Consider the following 11,056-nt stretch of genomic DNA (forward strand, 5'->3'; position numbering starts at 1 on the left):
TGTAATTTTTTTGCGCGCATGCGCTCTGCCTGGTTATAGAGGCTGGTTACGAGATGTAAAATTGTATTCATATTATACCTCCCTTTAGGCCATCTTGCGTAAGAAACTTGCTTTCACTTTGGCTGTAGACGAAAACTTGAAAATCATCATGTGCTCCTTAGCTGTTCGTTCTTCACGAGCGATACTTCGGGGGAATTTTATAAAGCAAGTACTTTTTTGTTTGCTCCATGAGTTTATATCTTTATTTAGAAATGTAGACTGTTTTAGTGTTTATGGAGCTTACATGTAACCTTTGTTGTACTTGGATACTGAGTTTCAACAGGGACCTTTATACTAATAGTATATAGATCACTGGTTTCTCTATCATCAGTTAATAAACATCTTATAAACATCTTATAATATTTTTAAAAGTAAATTTTACTTTTTACATCATTTTAGTTCCTTTACACGACATCATGATTTATACATCTTCTCAGATCAAGATCATCATCAAATGATAAATGCTGTAATATTTTTATCTCTTCTAGACTTTTTCAGAGATCTCTCTCTACTACCAGTATGAATTTATTCAAGAAAAGTGACACATTTACAGACAAAGGGGGATATTCTGCTAGAACAGATGAAATTCGTCAGAAAAACTTTGAGGAAATCAAAGCAGAGATGGATTCAAACTCGGGAGTTGCATTTATTTCCTTTATGTTGTGTGTTCTTGTGTATTTTCTCTACATGTCCCTTAAAAGCGAAAATGACAGTGACATTAAATCAAATCTGCGATTGTTAAAACTTGACGAAAAAATGTGCGTAAAAGCCATTGCTCAAATTCTTGAAACTGGAACATACAAAGACACTTTGTTTTATCAGAAGAAATTGGTAGACATACAAAAAGAAATAAAAGAAAATGAAGACAAATTGGAAGGATTGGAATGATTTTTTTTATATGAAGGAATAAAGTTTATAATGAATGTTATTCAGTATGTTTTGTTTCCTTCATTCAGTGTCTAATGTATTTTTGTGTTCTGTAAGTTAATGTAACAATATGAACACAGGGTTGTCCCTTAGAAGTTAGAATTGAAATAGAACATCAGCAATCCTCAGCTGACTCCACTATGCTCCATTCAAACCTCGGATGTGAAAGGTGGAGCCTGGAGGAATACCCTTAGGTCGATACATTTTTTTCATTGGAAACTGCCTTGTCACTCAGTTCATATTTCGCTCTGCCTAAAGTCTAAAGTAACTTGGATTTTAAAAGTTTAACATTTGAATAAGATCACGCGACTGAATCAGCAAGATGGTAGAACACCTTTGACATCAGAAGTTAGTGTGTAAGGTACTAGCCATCTTAGGAACTCTGAGTGGAAATAGAAGGGGACGTTTAAAAGTAGAAGTGGATCTGGAGTTCCCCTCGTAATGGGGAGTTAAGTTTAGGACAAATATCAACTAACCAGGAGATGACATCATTATTGACATCATTATTGTCAGGGAGATTTCCTAGCCCAGGGTGTTAAGGCCAACCCTGTGAACAAGTTATGTAATCTTTTACAGAACTGGTCACTGTCATTCTGAAAAAATATTACACTGCAGGGAGCCAAGCTTTATGGAAGGTTATTCCATGTATGGACTAGGTAGTCCTCTATATTTCTGCCAGATTCTGCTGCTGGAAAAGCGCTCAATCTCTGCTCCATCTTGTCCCGTTCATGTTCTATAGGGTTGAGATGTGGATGACATTGAAGCTTACCGAAATTGTTTGTACCAAATATTAGTCCTACAGTACATGAGGTCTTCTTAAATGCATTCCCTACTCTTCCAGTTTGTTTCTAATGATTTGGATAATTAAGGAGACTTGAATTAATTTTTAATGAGTGCAGAGCAATTGCACGTGCAGATCCATTCCTTCCACAATAGTTAGTAATTCTTATGTAGTAGCCCTGTTGATGTGTCGTTGCAGTACGTGTATACGCCTTGACGTGGGTACTTCCGGTTCCGGTTTGAGTGAATTTCCTGTTAAATTCTAGGGTGGTTCAGTGGTATTTCTTGAAAATCTAGCAATTTTTAATGATTATAAGGAATACAAGTACGCTTTGTGCATCTTCCTGACGGTATTTTTAACGGTTTTACATAAAATAAACAATACAAACGAAGGAAATACAACTTTCCTTTATTATCACCAGCTTAGACCATGGCAACTCCACTTGCACATTGTCGATCGTACATTCACGGCATTTAAAACAAGCTTTTTTCTGTTTTTCCTAAACAACTAAAGATGAAGAACACATGGCAATTTAAATAAATGGACGATACACCCGACAACATATAAAACTCGCACTTCATGCTTTTTAACAAAAAGGGTCATGGATGAGTAATTACACATTCGATTTCAATTGTTTTTGGCAGTAACAGGCAATCATCGAAAAATTAAGTAAAAATTGTGAACAACTAGTTAATTAATGTTAAGGTTTTGAAATACTTAAAATAATAAAAGTGGGGACTTAGAAATTTTGACAAGTATATATAATTATACATGTACAAACCCTCCGTATTTTTTCCATTGTGACGTCACAGTCTACCGAAACAGCTTGACGATGCAACAGAAGAATAACAATCCACACAATTTATGGACAATCTTATTAATCATAAAACAATTATGTTATTTACTGACTAAATCTTAAGTCAGAAAACTTTAGAGGAAACGTAAATTAATTATATCTTGTATAAAGTACCATTGTTAAGCAAGTCCGCATATGTACAAAACACTCCGCATTTTATTTTGTATATATATATATAGTAACGTCATCCAAATTTTTTGTGTATATAGCAACGTCATCCTCATTTTTATGCGCCCGGATCGATAGATCCCGGGCGTATATTGTTTTTGTCCTGTCTGTTTGTCTGTTTGTCTGTTTATCTGTTTGTCTGTTTATCTGTTTGTATGTTTGTCTGTTTGTCTGTTGTCAACTTTAACCTTCGCCATAACTTTTGAACAATAAGAGATAGAGACTTCATATTTGGTATGCATACTCCACTAATAAAGTCCTTTCAAATGACATCAAGGTCAATGACCTTGTGACCTTGACTGTGACCTATATGCTCAAAATAGCTTTTTCCACTGTTTGTCATAACTTTTGAAGCATAGGAGATAGGGACTTCATATTTGGTATGCATACTCTACCGATAAAGTCCTTTCAAACGACAGCAAGGTCAATGATCTTGTGACCTTGACTGTGACCTATATGCTAAAAATAGCTTTTTACACTTTTTGCCATGACTTTTGAACCATAGAAGATAGGGACATCATATTTGGTATGCATAATCCACCGATTAAGTTCTTTCAAATGACACCATGGTCAATGACCTTGTGACCTTGACTGTGACCTATATGCTGAAAATAGCTTTTTCCACTGTTTGTCATAACATTTGAAGCATAGGAGATAGGGACTTCATATTTGGTATGCATACTCCACCGATAAAGTCCTTTTAAACGACGGCAAGGTCAATGATCTTGTGACCTTGACTGTGACCTATATGCTAAAAATATCTCTTTACACTTTTTGCTATAACTTTTGAACCATAGGAGATAGGGACTTCATATTTAGTATGCATACTCCACCGATTAAGTTCTTTCAAATGACACCATGGTCAATGACCTTGTGACCTTGACTGTGATCAATATGCTAAAAACAGATTTTTTGAACTTTGTTGCCGCCGGACGCATAGTGTTTCACAAACACATCTTGTTTACTTCAGTAGATAAATTTACATGCTTGATTGTTCTGATGACGACCGTCACAGGTCGAAACCGGTCAACAAAATAAATTTACTGCTGCATTCTCATGAAGTGTTGGTGATCTGTTTTATACTTTTAAGATAATAATTGTATTATTTGTTAAGATAGATTGTTACTGACTGTCTATAAAAAAAGATATGGGTTTGATCAATTTTATAGATGGGTGAGGTGTACCATGCTTTTTAGCTTGATCAATGCTGATTTTTTTTTTTTTTTTTTTTTTTTTGCCTGTAACTTTTTATGGCTCCCTCCTCCTCTTTGCTGCTTTTTATAAGTTTGAAAAAAGAAATAAAATTATCATTGTATTTAAACATGGTAAACTTTTTTTTGAAAGAAAAAAGCTTTTATTAAACAAAATAATGTGATCTTTTCTGATGCTGGAATAGGCCCATTGATTTTTTATATTATGTTTTGCAGCAAGTATATAATTATTATTGTCTATTATGGTGTCATTTTGCACACAAGACATTTAATAATATACGACATTTAGTTCGGGAAATGAACTCTAGATCTGATTGTTAGATCTATATAATTAATTTATATACACCCCCACACAAAATTATAAGTTCCTGTGTGGACCAAAATGTTTAGTATTTTTCATAACAATTGACTTGCTATCAGTTTTTAATTTTCATTTATTTTAAGACTGCACCATCTTATAATACTACAGTATTTTGCTTTTTTCCCCTGTAATTTTGCCCCCCCCCCCTCCCCAAAAAAATGATTGTAAAACTTGATATCCGCAGAATGGGGGTTTACATCAGGCTCGTAGCAACGGAGTGGGGCATGAGGGGCCTGGCCCTCCCACTTTTTTTCCCGACATTACTTATATACTATAGGAAATGTTCATTGACCCCCCCCCCCCCCCCCCACCCCCCGCAAGTTGTTGTGATATAAGGAAAATGTAGTATAAAAAATTGGTACTGAAAGAAGTTGGCATTGAAAAAAGTTGTTTTTCCCCCAGGCAAGTGGGAAAAAAAATTCTCTGCCCCCCCCCCCCCCCCCCCCCCCCACCTTCCCCCACTTTCAAAAACGATGCTACATGTACGTGGCTGAACATGTTCAACATCGATTTGTTATTGTTTCCAGTGAAAATCTTTTTATAAAAATCTCTTAGCGAATTAATTTTTTTGATTTTTGCAAGTTTTTTTGTTTTGTATGTGTGTGTGTGTGTGTGTTTTGTTTAATCTGTATATGGTATGTTTTGGTATATAACTAAACTAGAGGTATTGTGAGCAATGAGCTCAGCTAAATGATACCTCCGCCTTCCATATGGTTATAATGGAAAAGTCAATGTATTTTTGTGGCCCTGAAACCCAAAATATGTGTCTGATCAAAAAGTAAAATAGGAGGTGCACAATGGCAATTTGTAATAAAGATTCTATGAAAGTTTCATTAAATTTCACTCAGTGGTATTTATGAGAGGAGTTGAGGATAAGAGATGGGTCCCCCAAAGTGTAACAGACAGACGGACGGACATACCGATTACTAATATATTATCCTCCCGCTTTTTGGTATAATAAAATGTAAGATCATACGCTCTACTTATCTGTGTTAAATTTTCGCAGGTGAATTTTGAGAGGTTTTTAATCAGTTAATCAAAGATACATGTAGTTGTATGAAAATAAGCCTGCAACTAAAGGCGTGTGATTTATGGGGTTTATTTATCTAAAATGAAAAAAAAAAATAGTTTGACAGGAAATTTTGAAAGCACCAGGGACCTATATACTAGTATACTTAGTATATAGCTCCCTGCATGGACCGACCTAAAATATGAATATTTGGAATTCAAATAATAATAAAGAGAAACTAAAAGAAATACAGAAATAAAAAGATAAATCACGAATATAATTTTGCTGGCCCGCTAGTATTCTAGATGAGTTCAAATAGTTTGACAGAAGCGCCGGATCCATCGGTAAAGAATAAAATCCCCTGACAGCGCTTTATTTTGAGTTTAATTCCTGTATAGTTATTTGGAAATTTATGTAAATTGTGGAAATTTTCATTATTTGTTGTACATATCAGTTACAGTTAAAAAAATTACTTCGTGTGATTCTTTTCGATGATTTATTGCTCTTAATTTCAGTTAAAGTTTTTCATAGTCTCTCAAAATTTTATTTATAAATAAAATGAGTCAGACCGGACACGAGGAAAAGTCTGTTTTAGCCCTTATGACATTGAACAATACCCTTGAATTTATCCTTTATCCGTTTTTTTTTACTTACTTTTGTAAAAACAATAACATTTTTATTTCCAAAGATACCCCCCCCCCCCTTTTTTTTTCTTCTGAACGCACTAGGTGGATTGAAATGTGATTTAGCTTCAGCCAATCAGAGTTCTCCGAAATGAACCAATAATTTTTGAGGTCATGGAAAAGGTCGCCCAATGAGTAATTTTCAAATTTGACCAATCGATGTTGAGGTTGGAGGTTAGCGCCAACTAATGACGTTTTAGATAACAAACGAAGTAGTTCGTTAGAAATAATTTATTCATCGTTGTAAGTCGGAAGTTTTCAGTTAGCGTGAGAAGTAGAGGGTTTTGACAGGTAAGTGAGGAATTTAAGGTCTTTACCTAAACACACTTTTTTTCAAGAATTACATATTATCAAAATATCAAATATTTGACTGGAATTATTGTTTAAAAGCCATAAATATAACATAGAATCAAGAACAAAGAAAAGGATGAATTGACCGCCATTTTCTGATCTAAAAATAAACAACGTGTGAGGCATTTGAAGGCAACCCTCGATAATTCAAAACAGAAATTGGCATCCAATGACACATATTCACGAACCAAAACATGTTTATTCCATATATGGATGTAATTTGCTCAAGTTTTTTTTTTTTTTTTTTTATAAATTTTAATGGAATTCCCCAGTCATAAATAGAAATATTCTTGCGCAATAATCTTGCGACAGAAACCTTAGCATATCTGATTGTTGAATAAATTTATTTTTCAGAATGGCTCGTACAAAGCAAACAGCTCGTAAAAGTACTGGAGGTAAGGCTCCTCGTAAACAACTGGCCACAAAGGCTGCACGTAAAAGTGCCCCTTCAACTGGTGGAGTGAAAAAGCCACATAGGTACAGGCCCGGAACAGTCGCTCTCAGAGAAATCAGGAGGTACCAGAAGTCCACTGAGTTGCTGATCAGGAAATTGCCTTTCCAGCGTCTTGTGAGAGAAATTGCTCAGGACTTCAAAACTGACTTGAGATTCCAGAGTGCAGCTATTGGAGCTTTGCAGGTTGGTCATCATGGTCATATATTATTTTTTAAAATGACACTTATTCTGAAAGGGTTAAAAGGTCTTGATTTATCTGATTAATTTACTTTTTATACGCCCGTCTTAAGACGGGACGTATTATGTTATAGGCTTCGTGTCCGTCCGTCTGTCTGTCTGTCCGTCTGTTAGCTTTTCTCGTGTCCGGCTCATAACTTTAATACTATAAGGCCTAGAGTTACCAAACTTTGTCAGCTGATACATCTTGGGCAGAAGGTGTGTCTCGCACAAAAAGTAGGTCACTCTGACCTTTAATAAAGATGCTATAGCCAAATATGGAAAAATCCTGTCCGGTTCATAACTAGAAAACTATGAGACCTAGAGCTTTCAAACTTGGCAAAAGTATACAGCTAAGGTAGAAGGTGTGTCGCGGCCTATTTCAAGGTCACTGTGACCTTTAATTTAAGTGATTTTTTAAAAAAAAACTAAGTCTTTTAAATTTTAAACTTCATAATCCTAAAAAATGTCAAAATATAGTTGTATCCTTATTGAAAAATGTTAAATTAAGTAAAAACTTATTTTTTCATTATATACTTTACAGCAATCTGTAACAAATGTTTATGCTTTGAGAGGAATTCAGTTTGTCCCATGGGCATAATTATCAAGCACTGGTCAAGAAGAATTTTGATAGCAGAAACTTGCATGTCAAATTAGAGAGAAATTAATGAGTTAATTGTCAGGAGCTAAGACCATCTCTAGATCTGATGCAGCTGTTATCTTAATTTATCTCTTGAGAGTTAGGCAAAAAGAAATGGCCTCATAGTTGCTTGTGTTAATTAAGAGTTCTTGATGGCTAGTCCAGATAAAGATCTTCCAATTTGTGTAAAGTAATTAAAACAAATTTATGTTTTAGTGTATGATTAAAGCTAAATTAGTATTGTATAATATAATTAAAACTAATTATTAATATACATGTGTTCAATACATTGAGAAAAAATACATGTTTCAATTTTTTTTATATATTTGCAACAAATTGCAGTCATGTCTCACTTAGAATTTTATAGTCTGAAGAAAATGTAATTTATGTTTGATTTTTTTTTATAAATTAAACTGTAGCATTTCTATTATTTCATAAAATATGCAATAAATAATTTAAGTTTAAGTAAGCTGCAGATGGATATTTGTTATGCTCTAACACAACCTGAGTTTAGAGTTATATGATGTATTTGTTATAATCAATCCCTACACTGCAAGTCTCTTAGAGATGTATGATAAGAAATGGAAATTAAATCATTGAAATCTGTGTCAATCGAATCTGTTTAATCAAGGCTACCTGATTTTCTTGCATCCTAACCAATTTATGATTATTGAACAATATTTGACGGGCGTATCATGCTGTGGCGGGGCACTTTATTGTAAATAAGAATAAAAGTTATATTTGTCAAAAAAAGAAAAATAGTTAAATATTGCAAAATGTATTGTGAAGAAAATAATGTTTTAGTAAGGTAGTTCATTTATACCTTTCTGGTGTTTCAGGAGGCCAGTGAAGCTTACCTTGTGGGATTATTTGAAGACACTAACTTGTGCGCCATCCATGCAAAGAGAGTCACAATTATGCCGAAAGACATTCAGTTGGCAAGGAGGATTCGAGGAGAACGTGCATGATCTCATCTTCGTGAAATCATAAAAACTTATTTTCATATAGACATTGAAATTTTTATCATGAATGCAGCAGACATTTTCAGGACATTATGGCATGGTATTTTGTAATTTTCATTCCAAAAATTGTGTTATTCTTTACAATTCAAGTTTGATTCATATTGGAATTGTTGTCCACTTAATACTTTTTGAGAATGATTTTCTATGACATGATGATGTCTTTTGGATGAAGATTATCACATGCTTTACTTCATACTAAGATATCAAAACATTTCTTAAAAAAAAAATGAGTAATTTTTAAGAAGTAATTATCAAGATTTCCTTTGATTTACTGCATCAAGCCATGCTGATCATCATTGAATCATGAACAGTCAGGGAAATTTCTGTTTTTATGTGCAGCAGTGTTTTTACAAGTATTTCTTGACTGTCTTCTTTCTCTTCTTTTTTTCATTTGAGAAAATATAACTGAGCACAAATGTTTTTTTTACTCTTATCAGTGACGTCTTGTGTTGTCTGTGTAATTTTAAAATTGTGCTAGTATCTTCATTTTAACAATAAACGTAGTAACTTAAATGATTTTTGTATGTATTTTTTAATAACCAGTAAGAAAGTTAGAACTCAAATTTTTTTTTGACTCTGATGACATTTCTTCAGGTCAAAGCTTATGACTAGTTATGAGTAACTAATATTTAAGGAACCACTGTCTAGTTAGTAGAGTATGCCAGAGTCAGTATCAGTGGTAGTTGCTTTTAATACCCCAAATGCAAATTATCCCATGTTTCCAATTATCGATGCACTGGCACAGTCGACTTTGAACTAGACAGTGATTTCATAATATTTCCATTGGATTGTGATTTTGAGAGTAAATTAAGATAGGCCCTTCCCATTAAATCAAACACAGACAGCCTCACGAGATTTACAGGTATTGGGCATCTCTAAAGTCACATGCAAGAGATTGACATGTGCATTAGGTCTCCTTGGCTCCTGACATAAATTTACATTGATGCTGTATATGGTATTTATGCCTATGAAATTTATATTGAGATTCTATATGGCATTTATGATTTATTAAGGTATGTCACTCATGAAATTTGTTAAGTCAAGGATTTTTTGAGAAGTATACGTATTTTTGATAAGTACTCATACAGTGTAACTCAAAATCACAGAAAAAATACTTGTAGGGGGTCAGTGTGCATCTTGCTGATCTACGGTACAATTAATTATAAGTTGACCTTTGTGCACTTAAATTTTAACTCTGTGGTTAATTACTTAAGGTAGTGCAAAACGTCCCTGGATTCTATTTTTACTAATCTCTTAAAAAATACTGTAGAATAAAAGAATAATATTGCTATATTGACAACAATGAATGACCCCTGTAAGAAAAATTACAAGTTTTGAAATGATTGCGTCATATTTTGTGGAAAAAATCAGATAATCCTATATACATTGTATTGGTCACTTGAGAGCTTACATTTTGGAATGTGTTTACGCTAAGTGCAATAAACAAGTATGTAACAGTCTGATATAAAATGCAGTGTAACTTTTGTTCAATAAATAGTAGAGGCCTGACATTTGGACACACATATAAGGAGTCTCTGTTCTTTGTGTACTGTAAAGATCAAGGTCATATCAAGAGGTCAAAGGTCAAATATTGTGACGTCATCTACTGAATCTTTTAGTTTTTTAGCCATTTAAATTTTTTTATTAATCTCCGAAATATCAGAAACTACTGGTTCAATTTTCTTTATTTTTACACATTTTATTCTGGGACCCATTTTAATCATTCTATTAGTTTTTTACAAAAATTGTATTATACATTTTTTCTTAAGAAAACTAAGTGTAGGATATTTACATATAAATTTTCAATTCCGACGCTATGTAAGTTCTATTTTTACTTATATTTTTCTCAAATGGTCCAGTATCAATATGACTTACTAAGTTAAAGTAACAAAAAGGTTATCTTTATCAAAATTATAACACAAACTTGTAAAAGATCAATTGATAATTCTAAAATAAGGCTCATTCTCAAGTCGAGTGTCTTGACGTATAATGGTTTGAATAATATTTATCAATATTTACATTTACTAATGTCTTTCCTTATGACAATATAAATAAAGAGGTAAAGCCACGAACCATCATATTTGGCCCTGTGTTTTTCACAAAAATCGAGTTTCTATTCATGGCTGGTATTATACGTTAATTATTAGAGGACAACATACTTCTTTTCCTTACGTAACTCATTATATTTAATAATGCGCTGTTAGGCACGTGCGATGGTTTGAAGATGCGATGGTTTCATAAAAACGTTAAAAAATGCCGATTTTTCGACAGATTTTCCCAAAATTAAGTGTGGCCACAGTCAAGAACAACTTTCATACTTACCATATTTATAAATATT

General features: G+C 33.3%; 2 protein-coding genes across 2 annotated transcripts; both read left to right on the forward strand.

Moving 5' to 3' along the window:
• Positions 1 to 92: 92 nt before the first annotated feature.
• On the forward strand, positions 93 to 967 carry LOC134282698 (uncharacterized). Its single transcript, XM_062765105.1, has 2 exons — positions 93 to 204; positions 528 to 967. Exons 1-2 carry the CDS (start codon positions 149 to 151, stop codon positions 925 to 927), a joined length of 456 nt encoding a protein of 151 aa, XP_062621089.1. The 5' UTR covers positions 93 to 148; the 3' UTR covers positions 928 to 967.
• Positions 968 to 6,305: 5,338 nt separating this feature from the next.
• On the forward strand, positions 6,306 to 9,231 carry LOC134282699 (histone H3.3A). Its single transcript, XM_062765106.1, has 3 exons — positions 6,306 to 6,326; positions 6,741 to 7,023; positions 8,536 to 9,231. Exons 2-3 carry the CDS (start codon positions 6,742 to 6,744, stop codon positions 8,662 to 8,664), a joined length of 411 nt encoding a protein of 136 aa, XP_062621090.1. The 5' UTR covers positions 6,306 to 6,326; position 6,741; the 3' UTR covers positions 8,665 to 9,231.
• The last annotated feature ends 1,825 nt before the right edge of the window (positions 9,232 to 11,056 follow it).

Source organism: Saccostrea cucullata, unplaced genomic scaffold, assembly GCF_032062105.1.
Source record: "Saccostrea cucullata isolate Sc308-1 unplaced genomic scaffold, CSIRO_AGI_Scuc_v1 ctg16830, whole genome shotgun sequence".
NCBI lineage: Eukaryota > Metazoa > Mollusca > Bivalvia > Ostreida > Ostreidae > Saccostrea > Saccostrea cuccullata.

Excerpts from the sequence above, each read along its gene's own strand:
- LOC134282698 (XM_062765105.1), top strand. The coding sequence starts at position 149 with ATGTGCTCCTTAGCTGTTCGTTCTTCACGAGCGATACTTCGGGGGAAT. Across the intron at positions 205-527 it reads CTTCGGGGGAATTTTATAAA|ACTTTTTCAGAGATCTCTCT; the intron begins GCAAGTACTTTT and ends TATCTCTTCTAG.
- LOC134282699 (XM_062765106.1), top strand. The coding sequence starts at position 6,742 with ATGGCTCGTACAAAGCAAACAGCTCGTAAAAGTACTGGAGGTAAGGCT. Across the intron at positions 7,024-8,535 it reads CAGCTATTGGAGCTTTGCAG|GAGGCCAGTGAAGCTTACCT; the intron begins GTTGGTCATCAT and ends CTGGTGTTTCAG.